This window comes from Phytophthora cinnamomi, assembly GCF_018691715.1.
Source record: "Phytophthora cinnamomi strain GKB4 chromosome Unknown Contig50, whole genome shotgun sequence".
In the NCBI taxonomy this organism is placed as follows: domain Eukaryota; phylum Oomycota; class Peronosporomycetes; order Peronosporales; family Peronosporaceae; genus Phytophthora; species Phytophthora cinnamomi.
Genome location: NW_027150983.1, coordinates 1,322,330 through 1,348,705, shown reverse-complemented (window position 1 = coordinate 1,348,705; position 26,376 = coordinate 1,322,330). Strand labels below are relative to the sequence as shown.

The 26,376-nt window shown below is 55.6% G+C and overlaps 5 protein-coding genes across 5 annotated transcripts; all 5 read right to left on the bottom strand.

Moving 5' to 3' along the window:
- Positions 1-1,009: 1,009 nt before the first annotated feature.
- Positions 1,010-8,604, bottom strand: IUM83_06712 (uncharacterized protein; the record flags this gene model as incomplete). The annotated part of the gene is made up of 6 exons (XM_067930942.1): positions 1,010-1,030; positions 1,156-1,166; positions 1,272-1,293; positions 7,870-7,928; positions 8,011-8,374; positions 8,506-8,604. The coding sequence occupies 6 exons, from the start codon at positions 8,602-8,604 to the stop codon at positions 1,010-1,012; spliced, it is 576 nt and encodes a 191-aa protein (XP_067789603.1).
- A 7,438-nt stretch (positions 8,605-16,042) lies between these two features.
- On the bottom strand, positions 16,043-16,525 carry IUM83_06711 (uncharacterized protein; the record flags this gene model as incomplete). Its single annotated transcript, XM_067930941.1, has 1 exon — positions 16,043-16,525. The coding sequence occupies one exon, from the start codon at positions 16,523-16,525 to the stop codon at positions 16,043-16,045; it is 483 nt and encodes a 160-aa protein (XP_067789602.1).
- A 1,217-nt stretch (positions 16,526-17,742) lies between these two features.
- Positions 17,743-19,356, bottom strand: IUM83_06710 (peptidyl-prolyl isomerase; the record flags this gene model as incomplete). Its single annotated transcript, XM_067930940.1, has 1 exon — positions 17,743-19,356. The coding sequence occupies one exon, from the start codon at positions 19,354-19,356 to the stop codon at positions 17,743-17,745; it is 1,614 nt and encodes a 537-aa protein (XP_067789601.1).
- Positions 19,357-19,745: 389 nt separating this feature from the next.
- Positions 19,746-21,174, bottom strand: IUM83_06709 (eukaryotic peptide chain release factor subunit 1; the record flags this gene model as incomplete). Its single annotated transcript, XM_067930939.1, has 2 exons — positions 19,746-20,979; positions 21,089-21,174. The coding sequence occupies 2 exons, from the start codon at positions 21,172-21,174 to the stop codon at positions 19,746-19,748; spliced, it is 1,320 nt and encodes a 439-aa protein (XP_067789757.1).
- Positions 21,175-22,258: 1,084 nt separating this feature from the next.
- Positions 22,259-24,509, bottom strand: IUM83_06708 (E1-like protein-activating enzyme Gsa7p/Apg7p; the record flags this gene model as incomplete). The annotated part of the gene is made up of 3 exons (XM_067930938.1): positions 22,259-24,085; positions 24,153-24,314; positions 24,390-24,509. 3 exons carry the CDS (start codon positions 24,507-24,509, stop codon positions 22,259-22,261), a joined length of 2,109 nt encoding a protein of 702 aa, XP_067789889.1.
- Positions 24,510-26,376: the final 1,867 nt, after the last annotated feature.

Genomic DNA, 26,376 nt, shown 5'->3' with positions numbered 1-26,376 from the left:
GTGAGGATCCGCTTTCCGTACTGAATGTTGCGACGTACAAGTGTACTAGAAAGAAAGAGGATGTAGGACAAAACTTGTGTTGTCATTGTGGATGCAAGCCGAGTGACCTAGCAATAGCAAGCTAAACTAATACATACTCGCGTTTAATTGTCGTCCTATTGCTCCGTCGATTCGATTGCTGAGTTTCTGTGCTCCTAATCCTCGCTGTTTGAGGCAGATGCAGGCGTTTCAATATTCGAGGGAGGTCTAAACGGGGGTCGTAAACTGTAATTTGGCAGTCCGAGCGCGTCGCGCAGGTCACCAACATTTACTAGCAATGGGATGGGTAGTCCATGAAGCTTGACGCTGACGACTCGATACTCGCAGGCGTTCAACTGTTGCTCTGCTTCCATCGCTTGATCCATGGCCGCCTGCTGAGCATCCACATGCTGAAGCTGCTGGTGGAAGGTAGCGCTGTCTGGTATTGCAAAAGGCGTTCCTTCGGGTAACCGTGCTTGAGTCACAGCCATGTATCTTTGTGAAGCTGGACCTGCTTCAACTTGGTGCTCTCTCAGAAATGCTGCCACGCGGGGCATCTGCTCTTAGATCCGGGCAGCGATTGCTCGACGAAGCGATTATTGCTTGGCTTGATATATATATCAAATTCAGGTCACCATTGGCCGGGAAGTTTGCACCCAAAATGATCTTCAACCACAGCTCTTAGGGAGCGATACTCCACTGCAACCGTGTACACGAATGCCGGTGACGGTGGGACCTTGTCCCATGCTTCAAGGGGGTCGCCATTCTTGATGTTGGGCCGACAAGTCAGCGACTCTGGTAGCGGAAGGCTCTCCATGTGCAACTTTCCACCGAGCAAGCACTTTTACGAGTGGTGAAGGCAAGACGTACTCGCAGAGAGGCCTGGGCTAAACGCTGTGCAAACGTGCAGCGACATTGCATGCTACACACTCTTCCTGGTGTAAACGGCTGCTTGTTCCTTTCCACCGATCCCTTGCTGCGCGACTGCAAGCTAGAACCACTCGGAGGCATCCTGTGGGTATGAACAAAGACCCCCCCCCACACACACACACGGTCGGGGAGCACAAACACACCAGCGAGCCACACTCACACACAATGCATCTCACTCAGCTGCTCCGCGTAACCAACTGCACTTACCCTTGTCTCATCTGTGTATGTGTCCACGGAAGTCACACAAATATAGAATCCCTTTCAGTCGCAAACTGCCCGTGATCGCCAGCCACCCACACCTTCATCTCTGTATATGAGCTCACCCGTTCCAGAAACACACCCACCCTATCGAGCATAATACCCCTCAACCGCAAGCTGCTTTGCATTCCCTCTGGATTTACCTCCTGCTCAGCAAATTTTCCCTAAACCGCTTGTCGCTTGTATACGGCTGTTGGTATGTCACTACAGCTCGAACCAGACGACACACGCGCGTACCAAGTAATACCACCGGGAGGAATCGAACCTCCGCCCCCCGCCAGCGGGACTCTGCCGTTGAGCTACGGTGGTGTTGGAGTGTACGTGCGCGCTGCCAGCCTGGTCGCGAGAGTGGCTTGGTCTTTGAGGTCGCACTTGCACTTGAGCCGGCGAAAGCTGGAATGTGGGCCAAGTGTGTGCGCCGGCTGTCCAGTCAGAAATTTTATCCAATCAGGCTAGCGTTTAATTAATCCAATTTTTACAGGTCCATGTTACAGATTAGGAATATCACCATATGATTGGAACCCCTACGCAGCTATCTTCGAAGGATGGCAAAACGACAGAAAAGCACAATAAATAATAGGTTCTCTCTCCTCGTACTTCCATGCGGAATAGTAGATGGTATGTTAAATGATAGGTTACCGCTTATAACAGCTATAAATCTATAAGAGAGCTTGGGGGGTAGGTGACGAAACACCTCCAGCATAGCCGGTGTTCTCTGTATTCATTGGAAAAACCGATCCCCGTGGGCCAATGGTCATACCCTGACGCGGAGACCGGGAGGTACCGGGATTGATCCCCGCCGAGTGCGGGACTTTCCGCGGAGGCCGGAGATAGGCAATATCTTGGACGAGCATCAACCCCGTGGAGTGGTCAGCCCTGCCAACCCGCACCCCGGTGTAGGATAGTTCGGTAGGTTGGAGGTCCCAAGTGCGAAAAACGTCCCATAGTGTAATGAAGGGTATCTGAACCCGGTCCTGAAATGGGTCAGATAGCCACATGCATCTCCGCCAGAACAAGTCTCGAGCCTAGTGTGCGGGTTCTGGTGGCTTAAATCTCTTTGCATTCACTGGAAAACATCGTGCAGTTTGCACGAAGTATTAACGCATCTGTCCGACAGATAGAAACCACCGACTAGATCGACTCAAGTAGAACCGCAACTCTCAACTCCCTAGCTGATGTCATCCGACGAAAGTGGCAATTTCTATCTTACCTTGACGACTAAACGTTAAGCGTCTTGTGTTGAATCTTGGAGTCCGTAGGGTGTACGGACTAGTACGTCGTTCTGGAATTAGAACGACCGCTATCCTTAACTAAGACTCGGTGAGTCTAACCCGTCTTCCTCTGACGCAAAGCTACGGCAGCCTCGCTGCACTTGGTAGCACTTGTAGTCAATCCGACACCTGAGTGTGGAACGCCTGACCCTATGTGAGGATGGAGGAGTTCGCTCCCTTGACCCCGAACTAGCTGGAAGCGATTAAAAAGATCATGTCCTTGCTCGGCCCGGAGGGCGTGAGGGCGTGACGCAACATGCGCAGCAAGGCCCCGACGCGGTAAGCGAGGGTCACGAGACATTCTCGAGTTATGCGAATGTTCTACTGGAACACTTTCAGCAAAGGATGCCGGCCTGCGGCGTCCCCGGCGTCCACGTCGTCATCCGACGCTGGTCCAAGACCCAAGCCGCTCATGGTGAGCGTGAAGACCTTTGAGGACAAGGAAGAAGCGAGTCACATGTTGTGGGCCCGAGAGGTCGAGATGGCTATGGGCTGAGCCATGCTCCGGACGGAGCAGCAGCGCGTGGCGCTAGCTATCACGAAAATCGGTGGACAAGCGCTAGAGTGGGCACTAACGTGCGGGACGTCGGTCGACGTGGCCTTTCCGACATGGGACCTGCTAAAGAAGCAAGTGTCCAGAGAGTTCGCCCCTCCTAACCGGGTGTATCGCGTGTGGTCGCGTTTCCTGGCTACTCAACAGACTAAAAAGGAATAGGTGGATTATGTCCAAGAGTTGAGGATTCTTATTGGAAGCGTGACTTGTTAGTCGTCCAGGCGACTGTGAAGGGCATTCAGAAGCCATGGACGATTTCGATCGATTCGGAAGGGTCGGGTAACTACGCCCGGCGTTCCACGACAGAAGGAAGGCAGCTGTATGCCGATGCGCTGGCAGCGCGTGTTGATGATATCGTCACTGTTCGTCTCGCGACGGGCACTCGTGTCACGGTGCCCAAGGTCCCTGTGGACCTGGGCGTGAAGTTTGTGGAACGCTGTCTGGCATTGGGCCTGGATTCAAGATACGATCTCATCCTTGGCATGGCGCGGCTGGAACGTCACGAGCCTTGGATAGATTGGCGGTCCAAGACCCTTGGTGCTACGAACATCTCTCCTGGCTGAGCTTTGGTGAGTCATGAACCCACCTCTACTAGGGAGCAGAAGCGCTTTTGGCGCGAGCACGGGACCGAGGCGGTCCATGTGCTAGATGTCGGAGTTTCCGAGTTGGTAAACACTGAGCGTGTCGAGAAGGAGTGCCCCGAGCTTGGTGGACACTGTACATGAAGCGGCACGAATTCCGCTGAGCGGTGAGAGCCCGGAGGGTGAGACAACGCTGCGTGCTACTGAAGGCATGGTCGGCCCAATGCCGAGGAGCCGTGGGCGATGCCCGGCTGAAGGATGTAGAGCGGCACTAAATCTGCTTAGCGGGAGCGCGCGTGAGGGTGGCGCCTCGCTGCGTGCCAGCAACGGTGCCGTCGGCATGTTTCTGAGGAGCTGTGGAGTGGCCCATAATCCACTGAGTGGAGGGTGTGGATCGAGCAGCACTACGTTGGGTGTCTGTCGAGACACCGGAGCTCTCCCAGAGCTGAATGAGATAGCAACACCTGGTGCCGATAGGGGCGCGAAGTCGAAGGTCTCTTCGAGACGGACTTCGTCTGCGAGGCGTCTGAACTCGCACGAATCGAGAATGGCGTGTCGAGCGGAGGTGCACAACGTGAGAGCGAGCATATCTACACACTCGTGAACGGAGTGACGGGCAGCGTCGACGGGACCATCCGTCTCGACGCGTTGCACTCGCTCGACGCTCTCTTGGAGCTGGACGAAATATCCTTGGCCAAGTTCGGTGAGGCCCTGAGGGCCTGTGAATTGGCTGAGGTGGTCGTGGTACGACCTGACGAGGAAATGAACTCGTCCTCGCTTCGTGATGAAGCTGTCCTCGAGGAAACCAAAAAGGCGCTGAATGCGCGTAGCGGATCTGCTATATTAAAGGACCTTTCGGATCCCTTTCCCCGAATCTACGGGAGTACGAAGATGCGGTCTCCAAGGCGCCGCGCTCGGGGCTACCTCCGGATCGAGGTGTGCGTCATGAAATTGACCTTGTTCCCGGAACTAAATACTGCGTGGTGAGGCAGTTGTCTTACCAAAGGAAAATGTGACGTCGTTGACGCGTCCTTCCGTGCGAAGCACGAGACAGGCATCGTGCGTGACAGCAAGTCTCCGCACTCCACGCCCACCTTCTGAGTCAGAAAGTCGAATGGCAAGTTGCGTATCGTCCACGCTTTTAATAAGCTCAACGCCGCCACCATTCCAGCGCAGACGCCGATCCCTAGGAAGGATGTTCTTCAGTACAACATGACTTGTACAGTGCGCCCGACTTGGTCGATGGATACTATCAATTGATCATGAGAGCGAGCGACATCCCTCTGACGGCTGTGAGAACCCCGAGCGGGATGCTCTGGGAGTGATTAGGGATGCCCCAGGGGCTGTCGAACGCACCAGCGACGTTTAATCGTCTAGTGATGCAATTATTCAGTCCCCATCGAGCGTACGCACAAACGTACTACGACGATATTTTCGTCCACAGTCGTGTGCAACACGGGAAGACGGGTGCGGAGAACCCCGTGGAGTGCCTGCGAGCAGTGCTCGAGTGCATCCGCAGGAATAAGTTGAACGCCAACATTGACAAGTGGATTTTCGGTCCAGAAGGGAGACCCTTCTTAGGGTGCTTCATTGGGAAGCGAGGCCTGCGGGCCTATTCGGTCAAGGTCTAGGCCATTGTTGACTGGCCGGTTCCCATGAACCAGAAGGACCTTCGTAAGCGCCAATTACTTGCCCAAGTACAGCGAGAATTACGCTGAGATGGCTCGGGCATTGTCTAGCCTCCTCAAGAAGGATACAGACTGGCGTTGGGATGCCGAACATCAGGATGCGTTTGTGACTATTAAGCCTAGCCTGCTTCATGCGTCTATTCTGGCATTGCCAGACCCCACTCGTCCGTTTAGTGCCGTCTGTGACGCCTCGGACTTCGCCATCGGCTGTGCCCTGCTACAAGCAGATGCCGAGGGGCGCGAGCGCGTGGTCGCGTTTGCATCTCGCCAGCTCAAGGCTGCTGAGAAGAACTACCAAGTTCATGACAAAGAGGTATTTGTAGTGAAGTAAGTGCTCGTCAAGTTCAGGGTCCACCTGTTTGGCTCTCAGCCGTTCGTCGTCTATCCACGGATCATGCGTCGCTACACACTGCGACTCAGTTGCCTCACCTTTCGCAGAGAATGACCAGGCGGTTTTCCTTCTGTGCGAAATATAACTTCAAGGTGAATGAAAGCCTGGCGTGCAGAACGTCCTCGCGGACGCGCTGTTGCGCAGGCCGGACTATGCGATCGCTCATGTCACGGCAGTGACTTCGTCACTTCCGGATATGATCCGAGTGGCTTATGCCAAGGATGACACGTGTGTCGCGCCGTTAAAGGCTCTGGGGAGCAAGGGGTTTGAGGACTCGGACACGCGCAGCTGCGCGCACGACTGCATCGATACACCCTCGATGGAGGCCTGTTGTTTTCCAATGCGGACGTTGAGGACACGCCTCGCGTAGTTATCCCTCACGTGGAGGATTTGAAGTATCGTATCCTCTATGAGGCGCACGACACCCCGTCGAGCGGTCATCTTGGCCGTGAGAAGACCTACAGCTCGGTGAGCACCCACTACTGGTGGCCAAGTGGACTAGCACTTACGTACGCACGTGTGAGACGTGTCAACGGGTGAAGTCATCACCTCATGCGGCGGCGCCGCTGGCTAGCTTGGCCGTTCCTGCGGAGTGCTGGCGCTCCACGAGTATTTGGTCAGCCGGCTGACACGGCTGGTAACATGGGCGTTGTGGTCTTCGTGGACCGGCTGAGCAAGATGGCTCATCGCACGGCTGTGCCTGATAACATTGATGCTAAAAGTACAGGAACGCTGTTCTTGGATCGCGTGTTTCGGCAACAAAGACTCTCGGAGTCGATTGTCTCGGACCGAGACCCCCTGTTTACGTGCCACTTCTGGAGCGCGGTCTTTGCAGTGCTTGGCACCAAGCTAGACACGCCCATGGCGGACCATCCGCAGACCGACGGTCAAACGGAGCGCGTGAACCGCGTCGTGGAGGACATTCCCCGCAGCATATGTGCTGAAACGCCGAAGCGTTGGAGCGCTATGCTTCCTCTCGTCGAGTTTGCGTTGAACAACGGTGCAATTGCCTCCACAGGCTACACACCGTTTTACGTTAACGGGCTGGCCCATCCCCTTGTCCCTTTGACGCCGCCACGCTGTGGCTCCGGGTTTGGTGGGGGGGAGATGGCCGACCTAGCCGATCGGCTTGCTGAAGTCAGCTCGGCTACTGTTCGTAAACAGATCGACGATTTTCTGTCAACGCGTCTAAGTGTCTTACGACACGTACGTGACGCAATGGCCGAAAGCCAAGACAAGCAAAAGGAAAATGCGGATGCCAGAGGCAGAGGCAATCTTGACAGTTATAAGGTCGGGGATCTGGTGTTGCTAAATGCAAAGAACCTACCTACGCATACAGTGTCAGCCATCTTCAAGACGAAGTTGCGCCCGCGCATCATCGGACCTTTCAAGGTCGTGGCCAAGAGAGGCCTAGCGTACACACTCAATCTTCCGAAGAAGATGCGGATACACCCCGTCTTCTACGTGGGCTTGCTCAAGCCGTGCCGTGATCCGGCACAGGCACGGATGGAGGCATCGCGGGCGTTGCGGTCGACGAGGTCGCGGGCAGTCACACGCGCCAAGGTCGACGAGACTGCCACCGCCACGGGAGTCGCCGGAGGCGCGCCATGCATTGGGGCAAGTAGGTCGACCTGACCGCGAAGCTCGGCCACGTGGCGCTCCAGCTCTGCAACCCGCTCAGCTCGTAGATGCTCTCGGGAGTGAAGGAACTGAACCCTGTCCCCCTCGTCACGAGCAAACTACCCAAGCCCGCGGTAGCGGTTCCATACCTCGTCTGGAACTTGGGCCCAATCCACCCGCTGCTCCAGCGCCGCGACGTCGCCAAAGTATCGACTTAGGTGCCGGTCAACGTCGTCGACGTGCTCACGAGCTCCTCGTAGCGATGGTGGATCCTACGAGCCTCTCCCCGTTCACCGATGTCTGATCCGGCGATAGCGCGCCCACCTCCGCCGCTGTTCGGTGAGCAGGGGAACCTCCACGATAATGTAGAGCACCTCCTGGCGAAGCGGCGATGCCGGTGTCAACCCAGTATCTGGTAAAATGGAGAGGGTACCCGGATTCGGAAAACGCATGGGAGTTTGAGGTACCCCTCCACCAAGCCTGCCTAAACGTCGTGTGCGCTTTTGATCAGCTTGATCTCCATCGCTCCGAGAGCTCAAGGCCGGCACGCCGGCCGTACCGCTCTCCCAGCAATAGCTTGGGGAGCGCCACGGGGTACGTCCGCATCCGCTGCACGGACTGGAGCATGCGTTGACGTCGCAGGTGCTCGCGATACTCTGCGACCGTAGTGGCCTGGGAAGTGAGACCTCGTCCGGCGTACGGGCCGGAGGCCCAATGACGTATAACGTCAGGTTCTGCGCCGCAGCTTGACGCGCGGCCTCGACCGGGTCGCAGGGCTGGAAGTTATACTCCGCGCGCCCGGTGGCGAGCAGTGGTCGGAGCTGAGGGCGCTGAGAGCGCGGTGACATGTTCATCTGCGCCACGAGGTGCTCGGCCTGAGCTTCGTCCAAGTCGTTGGTAACGATGGGACCCTCTGTGGGGACGCCGAGGCCACGGGGCGGCGAGTACCACGGCTCAGTGATCTCCAGCAGTTCGGCAATGCAACGATCCGGGATTGGGTTCGGAGTCCGCACAGGAGATAGCGGCTCTTGCGCCGAGCGCTCGTCGCCACGACGGTTCGGGGACTACGCCGGAGGCGTAGCGACGCGGCTTAGGGAGCGAAGGGTTGCGCGTGTATCGGCCCGCGTTGCGGCTATGGCGCTCGAGAAACGCCACCACGGCTCGGTGAGCGAGGCGAAGCGAGTGGCCCGCCCACTCGATACGGGGAGCCCGTGTGGGACTCCTCGTAGTCGACTTGACCTTCGTCAAAGCTCGCCATGAGCTCGTTGTTGGTCCGCATGGGCGGTTGGGCCATCGCTCGAGGTGAGCTGGCCCTCTCGCGAAGCGAGCCGTGCCGGAGGTGATACGCCGCGACGTACTGGGGTACCGAGAGCCTGGGAGGTGTCTGTGGTGCCGGCACCGAAGTTGGAGGCGCTGGTTGGCGATCGCTAGCACGGTGTGCTGTGGAACGAAGTGGGCTGCGCCCTGGCGTGGACGTGGTGCGCCACTCCTTGTGTCTGTAGTCGAACTACCAAAATGAGTTGTGACTTCGAGTCACGCGTTGGCGCTCTGCGCCGAGAAGGTTCTCTGGGTCGTCCACGCGATGTGGATTGACCAGCTTGAGACAGGTTCTTGATGGAACGAGAGCACACGGTTGATACCATTAGGCGTGGAAACTACGTGTCCATGTTTTGACGAGGGAGGCTGTAACGGGTTTACACGAAGATTACCCGATGGCTACAGAGTGTGGGACACATCTTAACCGACATCAGTAGAAACATCAGTAGATGGGTTTATAGCCAATGGATATACAAGGGACTAGGGCTCACTATGCTAGATAGTGAGCGTCATACATTTACACCAAGACAAAGAAAAAAATATTCAGTTTGAGATTTACAGATAAGAGTCCTGTGTTGACTCTTGAAGTTGGCAGGGTGTATGGGCTTGTACTAGTTCTGGTATTAGAACGACTGCTATCCTTAGCTAAGAATAGGTGAGTCTAACCCGTCTTCCTCTTACGTAAGCTACGGCAGCCCCGCTGCAAGGTGTACGAACGCGGAGCCGAGAACCACATGAGCACGGAGGTGCCCATGGAGAGCTCCAATACGCCTGCAACGCATGTTGCACGCGCAGACTGCCCCCACCTGTCTGACCCAGAGTGGAAAGCTCTTCAACGACTGTCAAAAGTCATTGGAGAGGGGCGATAGCTACAGTGCTGCGTACACTATCGCCGACAGAGCAATATGGTGTCGCTCCAGGATTCATCATGAAGGAACAGCGTGATGCCGCTTCCTCAGTGACGGCGTTGTCAGGGACGACACTGCGTGCTCAATCCTTGAACTTGAGCGTAAGCAATTACGTGGGAAGAGAGGGCGAGCCTCTCCTCCGGTGGCTTGTCGAGCTCGACACAGACATAGCGGCTCGACGCATTGTCGACCCGCCGTCGAAGGTCGCGTTGGCCATGTCTTGCCCTGGCGGACGAGCGAGGAGTTGGGCGTACGGACGCCGACTCTCCGATCCTACGTGTTTCAGCACGTACGAAGTGTTCAAAGAGGAGCCCAAACAAGCGTTTGAGCCCCCACAAAACGAGTTCCGGTCGAGGGCGGAGTTCCTCGACCTTTAGCAGGGTAAGCATGACGTCCATGCTTACGCGCAGCGTGCACGATACTTGGTATCAAATATCGTGACCAATCCAATTGACGAGGCGACCAAGGTCGTCGCGTTCATGACAGGATTGAGATATGGGCCCGTGAAGATCTACCTCTTCCGAGAGTACGCGAGTACTCTCGAAGCTGCAATCACTCTTGCCATACATGAAGAGTTTAGCCTGCGGCAGACAAATCTGCATGCGAACACGCCGAGGCCGCAACCGCGCCCGGCAGTGAAGACGGGAGGTCCGGAGCAAATGGACCTCTTGAACGCAACGGCCGCTGGCTACCAGCAGCAGGGAGGTTAACGTGCGATGCTTCCGTTGCGGAAGGATCGGTCACTTTGCACGGGAGTGTACAGCTCCCATGCCCCCTGGAGGTGGCCGTCGTGGCGATGCTAGGCATCGCCGCGGACCAGCAAAAAACGCGAACATCCAGTAGGCGCGGGGCGCCCTACTGGTAATGCAGTCCCGCATGCCGACATCGGGCACGCGACACCGAGGACTGCAGCCCCCAGTGAGACTAGCTCTCGCTGCAAGAAGCAAGATGACAGGCCGAACCTAGTCATCTTGAAGATTTACTCGAAGAGAACGAGTAACTCTCTTCGAGCTTTGGTGGATTCAGGCGCGTCGAACAACTTTGTTCGACTACGGAGCCTGCCGAGTCTTGACTTCGAGGAGGTAAATGTACCTCGAATTCTTTTGGAAGTTCGATTGGCAACAGGTGCCATCGTGAAGACCAAGAAGCGCATCGTGAACGTGCGCTTCTCTTACTAACAACGAGTGTTTGTCGAACGCTTTATCGTCCTGGACCTGGACGATAAGTTCGACGTGGTAATGGACATGCCGTGCAAGCCACGGCATGATCCGGTAACACATTGGAAGAAGCGCATGCTAGTGCGCTTCGGACGCGACAGCGGAACAGAGAGCGATGGCCCTGTTACCGCAGCGCACGCACCAACAGGTGCGCGCGGCTCACCAGTTGAGACAGCGCTTAACGCTGCTGTCCCGGAGTGCCCAAGGAGTGCACGAGGGCGCGCACAAGTGGAATCCACGTCGGCAATGCTTCCGACGTCACAAGAAAAAGATGTGCTGGTTCCAGGAACCAACACTCACGTTCAAGTGTGTAAGGAACAGTTCTCTGATCCGAAGAGGTCAGGTCGATGACGACGCGTCGGCTCCGGGAGCCGACGCACCCTCGGTCATGAGGGGCTCCGCCAATGACTGGCGTCGAGGTGACAACGGCGTGTCAACTCCGGGAGTTGACGCTGCAAACAGTACGGACGGTTGCAAACGCCCCGTACTGACGCAATTTGCATGCTGTCGTGCAGCCGGGCTGCACGACGAAGCGCCATGCGATCAAGCCGGGCTTGATATCGCGCGCCCGCAGACAGGGTCTGCCGGCGAAGGGACACATTACCGTGCAGCCGGGCTGCACGAAGGAAAAGGCGGTCAAGCCGGGCTTGACACCGCGCGCCCGCGGACAGGGTCCGCCGGCGAACAACAGTCCACGGCCGGACCTGGACCAGAAGAACAACTGTGCGGAGCCGGGCTCCGCACAACAAGAAGACGGCGCTAGCGGAGAACGCTGCGCAAGTCTCGGTCCGGGACCGAGACGCAACAAGAACAGTCTGCTGGGCAGACTGGGGCGGTGACGCCGGACGTCGAGACGCTAAGCGTCTTGACGCGCACCGATACTGGATTCCAGTATCGTGACATGGAACTCGCTAGTCCTCCGACGACGGCGTCGGAGTTGACTTCGCTTCCAGCCATGAGCTGGAAGCGCTTCACGCGCGACTTGCACGATGGACGCATCGAGCAGGTCTGCGTTCTTTCGAACAGCGAAAGAACGGAGAGCGAGAGCGAAGAGCTGAGGCAGCTCTTCATGGGAAGTACCACTGAGAGTGAAGACACTCTCAGTGCGAAGACGAAGCGAAAGCGCTTCGAGGAACAAGGTTGGGACTCGCTGAAGTCGAGTCCCTATTACGAATTGTCGAGGGAGTACAAAGACGTACTCCCGGAAGCGATTCCTGCGGAGCTTCCGCAGGATAAGGGCATTCAGCACGAGATTGATCTCGTGCCGGGCACGAAGTACTGTGTCACGCGGCAGTGGCCACTGCCGCGAGAGCAAGTAAAAGCGATCGACGACTTCTTTGAAAGTCGTCGTAAAGCAGGACAAGTGCGGGAATCAAAGTCCCCGCACAATGCTCCGACGCTCTGTGTCAAGAAGCCACAGGGCGGATGGCGCATCGTTCATGCGTATAACAAGTTGAACGATGCGACGGTACCGGCGCAGACGCTGATACCGCGAAAAGATGTTATCATCGATTCGATGGCCGGGAGCACCGTTTACAGTGCGAGACGGATTCTATCAGATCCTAATGCGTGAGAGCGATATCCCTCTCACGGCAGTGAGCACGCCGAGCGGCATGCTCTGGGAATGGCTGGTAATGCCACAGGGGCTTAAGAACGCCCCTGAGACCTTCAACAGGTGCGTGACGCACTTGTTGCGCTCGGTGCGCGACTTCGCACCGAGCTACTTCGACGATGTGTTCATCCACAGCCGGGCTGTGGACGGGAAGACCGACGTAGAGATGCACAGGGTACATCTCCGGAAGCTACTTGAGCTTATGCGAAAGCATAAGCTCTACGCGAACCTGAAGAAGTGTATCTTCGGGGCGAGCGAGATACCCGTCCTCGGGTGTCTCGTAGGAAAGAATGGTGTTCGCCCTGACCCGGAAAAGGTCAGAGTGATCAATGAATGGCCAACGCCTTCAAGTGTCAAGGAACTGAGGCAGTTCCTTGGCTTGGCCACGTACTTGTGCAAGTACGTGGAGGATTACGCGGGCAAGATCCGCCCGCTGTCACAGCTTCTTAAGATGGAAGCTGTGTGGAATTGGAAACCCGATTGCCAAAAGGCATTCGACGCAGTCAAGCGGGCTTGACTGAGGCGCCGATCTTGGCAGTGGCTGACCAAGATCGTCCATTCCACATCATATGTGACGCATCCGACTGCGCGATCGGATGTGCGTTGATGCAGTACGATCACGAGGGCCGTGATCGTGTCGTCTATTACCAGTCACGTCAGCTGAAGCCAGCTGAGCGTAATTATCCGGTATATGACAAGGAACTCCTTGCCATGAAATACGCACTCGCAAAGTTCCGAGTTTATCTACTTGGAAGTAGACCATTCGTGGTCTACACCGACCATGCATCACTGCGCACCGCAGTGAAGCCGCCACACATATCACAAAGAATGGCGAGATGGCTCTCATTCTTTGCAGAGTATAACTTCCGGGTCGAATACAAACCCGAAAGATTAAATGTGGTGGCCGACGCGTTATCACGTCGGCCGGACTACGTAGAACCTGCTGACGTCAATGCCATTGACGCCGTGCGATCGAGCACACCCACGTCGCCTCTGTTGGACGATGTGAAGGCCGCGTACGCGCACGACGCGGACACGAAACTCTTGCTGGCCTATGGCACAGCGCTTTCTGACAAGTCCCGTCAGAAACTGCCCAAGCACCTTCGAGCGCGTGCACACCGCTTTCGTGTGCACGAAGGACTACTGCTTTACAATGCAGTCGACGACAACGCGGATCGCGTTGTCGTGCCGAATGACCATGACCTGCGACTCAGGATCATGTACGAGTATCATGATGCCCCGACTGCGGGACATCTCGGACGTGAGAAGACATACGTCCTTCTCACGCGCGACTTCTACTGGCACCACCGGTATAAGTGGGTGCGCAATTACGTCCATGCTTGCGAGGTGTGTCAGCGCGTAAAGCCTGCGCCATTCGCGCAGGGTCCGTTACAATCACTACCGACTCCGTCGGAGTGTTGGAAGTCCATGTCTTTGGACTTCATCTTTGGTCTTCCCCCGGACAGCAGAGGAATACCGGTGTTGTGGTCTTCGTCGACCGCTGCAGCAAGATGGTGCATCTTGCTGCGGTGCCGGCAGAAGTGACCGCGAAGCAGACGGCCCGTCGGTTCGTTGACATGGTGTTCAAACACCATGGCATGCCAACCGACATCGTGTCGGACAGAGACCAGCGCACCTGTGGCAAGAAGTGTTTACACTTCTTGGGAGCCTGCTTTCAATGTCGACTGCGGATCATCCGCAGACGGACGGCCTAACCGAGCGCGTAAACCGCGTGCTCGTCGACATTTTGAACAGCTACGCTCACTCGTTCCAATACTGGAGCGAGTGCTTATCGATGACAGAGTTTGCCATCAATAACTCAGTGCATGCCTCGACCAGACACACATCGTTCTGCGTGAATGCCATGCGGCATCCACGACTGTTGGGTTTACTCGGAGTGGTGGCTCCAACTTAAGAGGGGGTGGATCTACGACAGCAACACAGTAGCCGCAGAAAACCGCTGACACATGCACAGTGTCAGCTGCAGCAACAAGGAACAAGATGCACAGGTCTGCGCCTTGCGCAGACCTTGCCAAGAAAATATAACACGGGTCTGCGCTCTGCGCAGACCCCTCCAGCAACAAGGATAAGACGAACGAGCCTGTGCAGGACATAGACGCTACAAACAACAAGAGCCGTGGGTCTACGCAGGGCGCAGACACCGCAAAGAACTACGCAGAGGCCGGGCCTCTAGCGGAGAGCGAGCTGAACGACTTCAGCTCGGACTCGTTCGACTTTATTAATCGCAGCCAAGCCGTAATTCGGTTTGTCCAAGACACAATAGCAGTTTCTGATGATCAACACAAGCTGAATGCAGACAATGTGGGCAGAGGCAACACAAATGAATTCAAAGTTAGTTCATTGGTTCTGTTAGCTACACAAAACCTGCCTAAACATGCCGTTTCGGATTTCGGAGCAAGTAAGCTTGCTCCGCGCTTCATCGGGTCGTCTACTATGTTGGCACGGCTCAGCAACGCTCACACGCTAGACATACCGTCTAGCATGCGCCTCTATCCGACCATTTACGTCGGGCGGCAGAAGCCGTACCTGCAGCACGAGCCACCTAGCTCGGCTGGCCCGAAGCCCCGGCAGAAGCCGAGGCAGAAGCGGAAGCATTGGGTTCGGCGACGAGCAGCCTCTCCTCCAACACGCGGACGCACTGGAGCAACCCCTTCATGGTCCCCAACTCGACCTGGATATTCGAGGCGGTCTGCGAGACCGCCGCGACCTGGCCTTCTGGTTCGCCAGCTCCTGTTTCAGGGCGGCGAACTCAGCGCCCTGAAGATGCTCCACTGCGGTCACCCGGTCGTGGAGAGGCGCAAGTTGGTCAGCCCGGGGCTGATCATACCCGGGCATCGAGCCCGGCTCTCGTGGCTGAGCAAGCGCCGACGGACGAGTCTGCCCGCCGCGACTTCGAGACGGACGACGGGCGCGAGCGCGTGCCCAAGTGTCGTCACTGTAGATCGCGTCGCTACAGTGATTTTGGGAATGAACTTGCCTTCAGGCGCGTAGCCAGGATAAACTCTTTGTTTCGAGCCAATAACGATGCGTTCTGAGCAGTACTTGTTAGCTGCTCCAGTGACTTGCGCAACCGCATAATGTCAGCATTGGGGTCGCCCAGAGCGAGAAGATACGATCGACCGTCTTCTACGCCATAACTTGGGGGAAAGCAACTACATCAACTTCATATTGTCCTTCTTTGGATAGGGCTGGAGTGGCGATAGCTACAGCTTCACTTCCCACCGAAGTTGGAGTCATTGCACCAGTACCAGGCTGCTCACTGAGCTGCGTCTCAGGTACAGCATCCCGTTTAAGCTCGACTTGTTTCTTCGGCAGCAACGAGGAACTTAGACGCGGTTGTGGTCTAAACTCTTTTGCATCGAATCTAGTGTCATGTCCTATGTGACTCCATCTTGCTCGTTTTGTCCTGCTCTTCGTCATTCATGATCGCCGCATACCATTTTCGAAATGTCTCGGCTGACTGGAACCTCCTATCCTCCATCAAACGTTTTCGGATCCCGTAGCTGGTGAACTTCACGCACGTTAGCATGTCCTTCGTGGATTCCAACTCGCCAGCAGGTTGAATTTGCTTGGTCAGCACTTGATACCGTGTCAAAAGTTGAGCACAACTAGCCTCGACTTCGTCGAGAATGCGCAAGATAGTGCCAGGTGTGCGGTCTAGTCTCGCGTTCTCCGCACGAATTCCCCCATGAGTATGAAGTGGAACACGATCGCCTTCGTGGCATGATTGTTCTGCTCCATCTTGATATCGATCTCTGCCCCTAGTGCAGCCACATCCTGCCCCACTTGCTCCAGATTTCGAGGACATATGAGGAAATCCTTGACACCCATCCCCACTACGTAGTCACCTGCTTCAATGCTGCAGATAGGGACGTTATCGTCCGTGAAGTTGCCTGCTACTTTGTCGTTGAGCTCCACGGGGAAACGAGGCTGCGCGCTCGATGTCTTGGTCACGTGGAAGACGTGCGAGTTCAAAACAGCGGCGACATTCAGCCCAAAGTCTCGGAGCTTCAGTCCGTCAATGTGGTCGCAAGGCAGCGCATAGCGAACGTCGTACGCACATCCCAGCGACAGCAGCTTCCGCGCGGCGAGGGCGACCTCCACATGCCAAAGACGCACACTCGAGTCTGCGATTGACATCAAGATACTCTGGGCAGGATTTGTGGGCCAACGCTCATATGCTTGGTGCAGTTTTATTGACATCCAATTTACTATCGTTGTTCATGCATGCCCTTAGCCAGTGTGCCAAATGTGCGCTCCACTGGAGTTATCTAGTCATTGGCATTTTTCAGACTAGGCACGGTATCCACAATCTGCAGGAGTAAAGATCCCTATACGAACACCATAAGACGATTCACAAGTGGACTGATATTTTTTCGTGTCGATGCTTTTCATTGTGGTGAACATGATCTCCTTCTGGCACTCCAGTCATAGCAGATGTGACTGTAGTCTGCAGGGGTCAACCTCGTTGTCGTCACAGTGGAAATTCCTCCACACTCCCTTTCGTAGTGGCTGTACTCCATTCCCTAGCAGATTCTCGCGGCACTTGGTACACGAACGATGGTGTCGAATTGCGCATGTCCAAATCGGCGAGCTGGTATAAACGGAACGCAGCTTCTTCAGAAATGTCTTGTCGTGTGAGCAGCGCTGTGTACCTGCTCGAGGTCTCTGGGTCGTACTCTAGCGTGATCGTCGTGTGTGTTGTACCGATGACGCCACCGGCCTCGGCCCCTACAGATGACGGAGGACTGATGTAGGTATCCTCGACCGAATCCCAGCTCAGAACATGCGGCCACTGCTCTTTGCGGATTCTGTTCGCGTACTTGATGGCAACGGATCGGTCTCTTGCAGCTAGTAGGTCGAACGTAGCAAACTCCTCCTCAACAGAGCGTGGTTGGGTGCGTGTCACCCGGGATGATCGTTTGTTTTGCTTCTTCAGTCGCTGCTTCATGCGTTCTTCAAAAATGTTCCCAGCCGACTCGGACTTTGGTGGGGTTTGCCTTCGCCGAAAGCAACGCGGGATCAAACAGGCGACGACGCTGCCTTTGTCCATCGGCATGACTATGATCTGGTGGACTTGAGCTTGAGGTGATTAGATATCAAATGGTCAACTCGAATAAGTCAGCGGCCGATTCGATTCTTGTTTCGGAGCCAACCCCGTGCTCAACGATGTGTAAAGGGCCAGTCGAACTCGCCACAATGTGTTCGGAGGCTGAACTTTTGACCGCCTAAGCGTGGCCACGTCGCGTCAATGCCAATCGTCTCGCTGCCCGGCGTTGTGGCCAAGGTGTCGGGAGTTCCTAGTGGCAATCCATACGCTTGTTCTGTCCAGCCAGGTGTTCATTTGCCTGGTGAAACTATCTATTCCGTAGTCGCTGCACGGGCGTCACGGCGGTCATGCCCATCGACGGTTGAAGCTTCTCCTTGATACTAATCAGCTCGATGCGGAACACAAGCGCAGCGTTGGGCGGGATGCGCGGCGGTCGGCCTTTCATGCCGTAGGCCAACACAGGAGCAATGACAACTCGAGACGTCTCGCCGACACTCATGCGCTGCAAAGCGAGGTCGAAGCCCGCGATGGTGTGTCCAGCGCCAACGCAAAACTCAAGCGCGCTCTTGCATCGCGCTCGAGTCGATTCGAACACCTCCCCTGTACGCTCGAAGCTGGCGACATAGTGCACACGCGCGAATTGACCTGGGATCGGAAAGTTGCGGCCATCTCCTTCGAACTCCACTTCAATCATCAAGCCTTCAATTTGCGCGTGTCGAGCGCGTTCGAGTGCAGCGAGTTCTGCCTGATGCTTCGCGTACAGCTCGCGGTCTTTTGCAAGTTGACGCTGTCGCTCTTCTTCTTGACGCCGGCGACGCTCACGCTTGAGTGCAAGACGTTTCTGCTCGGCAATGAAGTCGGCATTGAGCAACTCGAATAACTTCTGTCGTGAAGCCTTCACGACTTCGTCCAGACCGTTGAGCAGTCCCTGGGCGATACCGAGATCCAGCAGCGCCGCAAAAGCCGACTTGGGTCCATCATCCTTCGTCATAGTAGCCACAATCTGCAAGAACTCGTTGAAGCCGATGCTTCCGCTGCCGTCGGCATCGACCTCGCGCAGCATGGCGGGAAGGTCGAACTCATCCGCGCGACGACCGAGCTTCTTCACCAGCTGCTGCAACTCGTTTTCATCGATGGCACCACTGCCATCAAGGTCGAGCACCATGAACTGCTGCTTCAGTTTTGCTAGCTCCTTGGGTCCAAACATCAACGCCAACGTTAGCGACGCCGAGTACTGGTTCTTGTCTAGCTGATTGCGCAGGAGATGCAAGAACTCGTCGAAGTCCACTTCGCCATTGCCGTCAGTGTCAACAGCCTTGATGAGCTCCCGCACATTCTTCAACGTAAGCTGCTCGCCGAGACTCGTGAACAGCTTGTGGAGCTCTGTGGCGTTGATAGACCCGCTGGAATCCGTGTCGTAGTTCGCGAACTGCTCCCGAGCCAACTCCAACTCCTGCGCCGAGTATCCCAGATACTTCTCTTCAGCTTTATCTCCGCCTTCCTCACCGTTTTCCTCTGCTTCCTCGTCTCCATCCTCCTCGTTGTCCCCTTTAACTTCGTCCTTGTCCAGGTCAACCACCTTGAGCAAGTTCGGTTCTCCTGTGGACTCAGCTTCCGACGTGGCCTCTTCCTTCCCGTCGTACACCGCTGTCAACCCAATATCGTCATCTCCTCGAAGCGCACGGGGCTTATCCCACGTAGTCTCGCCCGTGCGCTTGTCCAGGTAGTAGTAGAGCCCCGACTCGGCGTCGTAAAACTTCTCGAAGACGGACGCCAGCATCTGCCGCAGCCGGTGTCGCGCCTTCCGACACCGGAACATCCGCTGCAAACACGCCGCCGCCTGCTGCTCGCGCGCCTCCTGCACCTCATCCACGTTGCCTTCCATGCGTTCGACGGGGGTCTCGTCCACGTCGTCCGCCATGGCCGTTTCGCTCTGCGCTGTCGAGTCGCTGCTTGGCTTAATCCGGACCACAAGAACGCACAGGTTAGTCGGCCTCCTCCCTACCCCACTGCATCCGCATCTGCCGCACTCGAGACAAGTCAGTCAGTCAGCATGGAATCTGTCGTGTATTCCTCGCCTCACTGGGTGTTTGTTTACAGCTCGTCTGGTTCAGCCGCTGCTCTGCTCTGCTCCTCCCTGCTGCGGCTGCTCGAAAATCTATTGCGGCGTCCCCTTCGAGGACGAGCTGCGCCGGGTAAAAATGCAGTCTTGTTCTTTGTCTTCAGGTTGCGCTCGTTCCTCCCGCAGCGCCACGGTGCGTGACGCTTTGTTGTCCTAACTAAGCGCAAAGCGTCACGCAATAATTACTTCTACATGAACGCGTCCTCGTCAAAGTCGTCGTCGTCGTCGTCGAACTCGTAGTCCATCTCCATGAAGTCCACCTTCCACCGCAGGATGCCGCCGATGCCGCCGAAGCCCTGGCAGAACTGCGAGCCCTCCTGCGAGCGCGACGTCACGAACTCGAGCGTGGTGCCGAACTGCTTGTAGTTGTTCGCGAACCACTCGACGAGCGGCACGCGCTCCACGGTCTCGAGCTTGGCGCCGGTCTCGGCGTCCACGAAGTTCGAGTCCACCGTCTCCTCGGACGGCGACAGGATCTTGGCCGTCTCGGCGCCCGTCGACTCGTTGCGCAGCACGTAGCGGTGGTGCGGCAGGTCCTCCCACAGGATGAGCGTCTCGACGGCGCCCAGGTCCAGCGCCTTCATGGTGTCGCCCACGCCGAAGCAGTACTTGCCCGAGTCCTGGGCGATCTCCTCCATGTAGCTGACAATGAGCTTCTTCTCCTGCACGAACTTGACGTTGGCGAGCGTCTCGGCAGCGAGCTCAATGGCCTGGTTGAAGCCGTTCTCTCCTCCGTACGAGACGTCCACCACCTTGACCACAATAGCCGCGAGGCGCTTGTCGAACAGGTCGCTGCCGTTGAGCTCGTTCTTGAAGTCGGCCGAGCCGGCCAGCACGAGGTTCGAGATGTTGGGCTGGTCGTTCGTGATGAACATCTGCGTGGCCGTCTCCGCCACCTTGCGCACGTAGTTGTGGCGCTTCTCGAGGCGCAGGCGCGCGAAACGCAGCGCCGACTGGCCACCGCGGCCGTGCTTCTTGGGCAGGTCCACCGAGAACTTGTGCAGGATCTCGCGGTTGCTGCCGGACACGGCGCCGTAGAGCGCGCCGTTGCCGTCCATGACGATGAAGCCGAAGCGGTCGTTGTCCTGCAGCAGCTCGCCCAGCGCCTCCGTGTGGAACTTGTTGTCGCACATGTAGAGCGACGTGTTGATGGGGCGGAAGGGCTCGAAGTCGATGTTCACGCGCTTCTCCTTGCCCTCGTCCGTGATGATCGTGCCGCAGTAGATGATGAGTCCGTTGGGCGGGCACTTGCTGTAGAGCTTGAGCCGCTGCTGCGTGGACGTGATGGCGCCCAGCACCGACAGCCGGTTCACGCGCGACTTGATGTTGGAGGCCGTGCCCATTTCGTCCGCCAGCATCTTGGAGATGAGCGGGATCTGCTGCTTCGGAGGGATGATGAGCGAGATCATGCTCGTGCCGTTGCTGGTGTCGTGGCGTACGTACGGGTTAGAGAGGAGTGGCAAATACGGGTTAGAGATGGGTACATTGTGGGTTTAGAGGGAAAAAAAAACAAGTTTTGTGGAGAACGCACCCGCGAGCGGCTTGCAGGGACTTGATGAGCTTCTTGACCTTGAACAGCTCCACCTGGTCGTCGGCGGCGTTGGCGGGGGCGGACATTGTCGACGTTGAGGGGGCGGGGGGGGAGAGGAAGGAAGCGAGACAGAGAGGCCTGGCCTGCTTGTTGCTTCTTGGCGCTTCTCGGTTCTGAGCGAGAGGGGGCGAAACGTACGTCGCGCTGTCCATTCACAAGTATTTACGGAAGTGTGCTGCGTAACATGATTTTGACGAATGGGAGAAGCAAAATAGGACCAATGGGAGCGACCAGGGGAAATTATTTACAGAGATAGACACGAGGGTACGTGGCGGGGACGGGTTGAGTTGCTGTCTGTGATACAGCATACTTGCTCTTCCTTGCTGTAGGCTTTGTGGGGCAGAGTTTTTTGTAGCTGCAGCAATTGATTTCCGTGGCAGTTATGTCATGACTATGGTGCAAAATAGTGTGAAGGCACAAAACGCGTTCAGTAAAACTGTTCGTTCTGTCTGTATGGTAAACTTGGCGATGGGTTGAAACAATGTAAACTTAAATGTCAACTGCGTCGCTTTTCGCCTTTGGGCTTACCACTGGCGCTCTTACGATCCAAGGTCCTCTTGCCGGCTGTCTATCTTGCGGCGACTTGCCGCAAGTGAGATAATACGGGCTTTCGTCATTGTGAGCATGCTACTGTCCCCTACTACGAATATCCACTCCCGTTTGCCGCTGATCCCGATGAAGTCGATAGTCAAGCAAACTGGAAGCTGTTGTCGTAGCCTGTAAGTGCAACGGTTAGGAATTCCCCGTTGGTGGTGTCCTATACTCGGACCTACCCACGTGCTTTGGTGGGCTTTAAACATTGTAGAATAACCAGAAGACCAGGTACATCTGCACTTGGTCGACTCGCTTTTCAAGCACAAAGGCGATATGTTGGGTCGGCAACAGTCCCAGTATGTGTCGAAGTACGAAAAATCAAAGCAGTAGTGATAGGAATTGGAGCAAGCAGTAGAATAGATCATTGGTGCATGAGTTGCCATTTCGAGCAGCGACGAATACATTCGCTGGAAGCGTTTACTCAAATGTCTGAGCAGCGAAACGAACCTGCAACATAATTATGGGTTTCGGTCGTGCCTATTGTTGCCAATCAGCAGAATGGCTTGTCCGCCGTTCTTAGATCAGGTCGCCATCTTCGTCGCTGTCCTCAAGGTCGATCATTAGCGAGTCGGCCTCCTCCGTAAGCTGATTGAGCCCCGTGAGCTCCTCCAAATAAGCCGTAGAATTGCACGCCTTCTCCAGTAAACCCAGGGCGTCAGCATTGTAAGCACCAAGCACCTTGGAACTGCACGCAATGCACTTGTCAAACGCTTCGCCAGTGATCACCATGTTCTGGAATGCGTTCAAGAATCCTCGGAGCTGATGCGGTATATAACCCATCGGAACGGAGCCATCACTCGGCTTCTCGGCACCGACATACTTTCCTTGGGGGGAGTGCAGCACAGCGACCAAAAGTTCCACAGCCGTCGCTGCAGCAATTGGAGCAAGCCCTGGGCGGGTCACGGTGCACATTTGGTCGAGCGTGCGGTCTTTCAGCGAGTCGCGAGGGCTCACGATGTCGTTACAGAAGTAGCAGCCTAGTGATGGCGTAGTTGCGTTACCGTGTTCGTGGCCAGGATGAACGCCGTGGCGCATGACTAAATAGCTGTCAAAGCCCAAGGCTGCATTCAGAACCAGTTTCTTTTTCGACGAGGCAATCACGGTCGGAAGCCAGCGACTTTCGCGAGAATCCGTGCCCAAAAAAACAACATCGTGCGACTCAATCAGCTGTTCTACCGTCTCGAGGCTCTCCTTGGCCTCCCCCACTAGTTGTGGGCTGCTCAAGGCGTGTCCAGCCATTGGGATCGTTAGATTCACCGCTTGCGAGTTCACTAGCGGAAAAATACGATTCAAGGCGTTCGCTGCACATTCACCCTTCGGCTTCCCCACGTCATTGAATTCAAATAACGGCTGGCGAACCGGGTTCGAGTGGCTCACCGTAGAATTATCCACAAAAGTGATGTTGCGGAAACCCCACGAGAGAAGACTCCGTGCAGTGTAGCAACCCAACGTCCCTGCACCGAGTAGTAGGCATTTCGTCTGCGCGAGTAACTCCAAATCTAGCGACGGCAGCTGACGCCACCGCATCAGCTTCAAGTTCAAATCCACCGACGTTTCTGCGAGGCGAATCGGATCCAGAATACCACCGAGCTCCATCATTCGAGGGCCCATTTTACCGCGAACGTTGGCCTCCCATCCCACAACGCGCACATCTTGTCTAGATCGGTCATTTGCCATGAACGACAGATCACTCTTGATTTCAAACACCACAGAACTCTTCCACACAAAGTCATCGGGCACCTCAGTAAACTGATGAACGTGCTCACGGAACGAGATGATTTTGAGCGGGCGTGAAGAGTCCATTTTCTCAGCTGGAAGTGCCGTGAGCAGCGCCAAAAAGTTGCGCAGCGGCCACCCCGGGTTCGTCTTCAACGGGCACGGGTCAACAAAGCCGAAAAGCGTTTCCACCACGCCGTCGGTGTTGTGATCAGCTGCCCTCCACTTCTGGACGTCCAAAACCCTCACAACCTGTCCACCGTCGCCATTTTCAGCCAGCCGCTCGACAACGAAGAACGGGGCAAAGTTGCCCTCCACCACACCTGTTTCACTGTTCACACGTCGCAGCTTCAGCAGACCGCGAAGCGCCTGCACCTGCTCCTGGGCGGACAACACCGACGACACCGCAGCTGGCGGCGCTCGGTACTGGAACGGCGTCGACGGAGACAGCGCCGGGAAGCCGAACCAGTACAGGAACGAGTGCTTCTTGAGGTCAGCAAAGGTGATCAGCACGAAGCTGTTCAGAAGGTCGACAGAGGCGCCGTCGCTCTCTCCACTAAGAACCAGGTCCAGGATTCTGTCCCCGGCGTCTCTCAGCACATTAGCCTTGTCCAAAGTCTTGAAGGCCTGTCGACGGAGTATTAGTTTACACAGACCTACGGCACAGCAATAGCTGGAGGGAGCTCCCTCTCACCTCCAGAGTATTCGTGTTGAAGAGCAGCCCGGGCGCTCCCCACTCGTAGCGCGCGCGGTCGTCCGTCTGCGCCCCCTCAGAGCTGGGGAACGCGCTCTCGTCGATGGTGAAGCGGGCGGGCACGTTCTCCGACCGCCCGGGCGTGAAGTAGCCCCTGATTACCTGGGTAAGTGCAACATGGACATTTATATAAGTTTACAGGTCCTTCGAGCTGCTCGTCAGGGCGGACGCGCGCACCTGCGCCTGGTCGTCGAGCTGGAACTTGTCCAGCTTGAGGCCCGTGAGCGTCTGCCAGAAAGACACGTCGGGCGCGCTGTTCCACGGCTGGAACTGGAGCACTTGCCAGTCGGAGGTCATGCTTCTTCCTCTTCTTCAGTTGTGGGAGGATTCTTCAATGAGGGCAAATGGGTACAAACGCTATCGCAATTGTTCGGGTTTGGGAGTCCAAATATTCAAGTTTGAACGTGGGGGGGGGGGGGGGGGGGGGGGCAGAATTGAGTCTTTAAATGGATTATGACCCGGGATTAGTTACTGGAGCACAGACGGTGACCGGTTGGGCTGCGGTGACGATAGCTGAGAGTGTGGGGCAGCGCTGCTGAATATTGCATTGTTGTCTATTGCTAGCAACTAACGAGAATAGATAATTGAACACCACACCAAACAAACCAACAATACGAAATTGAAATATCATATATACAGACAAATAGATTATTGATGCAATGTCAATGTATTGATGAGTTGCATACCTATCACTTACTCAGCGCTCTTAACAGCGGCATCTTCAGCGCATATGGCTGCAGAGAGCGGCGATTATGTTTCAAGCGAAGCTAAAAAATCGCTCGTGATGTTGGATGGATGCCATCATCTCGATGCTTAGCTCGTGCTCTTCCAGGCACCTTTTACAGCCGCTCCGCAAAGGAGACATTGGCTTCTTCGTGTTTTTCTCTTCTTGTTCATCTTCGTCCGCTGGTGGAGACGCTAAGAAGCACTCCAGTGCCGTCTCCGCCCCATAGTGAAAATAGGATAATGAGGCCAGTCCCAGGAGGAGAGTCGACGACCACCACACACCCGAATTCTAAAATAAGTCAGATTTTGTCCCAAAGTTTTGTCGCGGGCGGATTTCGAGTTAGTTGTATGGTATCCTATAGATATATTACGAAATCTAGGTCACCGCCACCCCTCTTTGTGTATGTGATGGGATGATGCGATACACTGACCACGGATACGTACTACAAGCTGAAAGACGAAGTCCTGGCTGACTGGAATGCGGTGCCTCACTTGAAAGATTTTACAAATTACTTCTCGGAGCAGTGGCTAGAGAGCTGGTCTTGGAGACGACAAGTGTCCTATAAACCTGTCGGGGTATGCGAACACGAATAACCCCTTGCGAGACGTTCAACGCAATCTTGAAAAATGCACTGGATGACGAAGCTTTTGCATACAGCACCTTCTTACAGTAACCATGACCGCTACTCACGATGCTGTGGCACAACCCCTACTCCAAATACTAATATCCATCCCACGACGACGACAGCAGCCGCCAACACCGCAGAGTCAGTGATAGCGAAAGGACGTGTTGACATTGGCAAAACTTAAAATACAACGCTATGCCGTGGGAAGCATCTTCCTAAAGACCCAAAGGGTATGAGCAAGATATGCAAGATATGCAAGAACTGTGCGCTGCAATTAGTGGTCCATTTCACGGAGGCTGTGGATGATTCAGAACGCTCTGGCGATGAGCTCTGTCTTGGGTCCACACTTCTTGTGCAGGAGCAGCGTTCATGTGCTGCTCCACTTTACAACAATGTCGTGACCTAGTTGCTGTGGTATGCTCACTTCGATGTTATGCCGGTGGAAGGGTGGATCGTTGATGTTGAGAACGGTGTGTGCGGCTGCAAATTCTATACTAAGTTCGAAACTTGCTACCATGTTCTCATCGCGCGGAAGGCAAAACGACTCGGATGCGCTTGTCTGGAATAAAAAATATTAACTAGCACACAGACAAGTTCGAAAGGTCAAAAGCGGGAAGCGTAGGCAAACTGTACAGAACACGGGCTCCAGCGTTTCCACAGATACTGTCCTTCCGTTAGAAGGATCAACTATGGGACGATCGCCGTTAGCCACCAGGGTTCTACATCGACAGTACAATCTATGTCCCGACACATAAATATGTTCCAATAGATGAACAAGTGCGCATTTCCACGTTCGACATTCTCCCGCATTG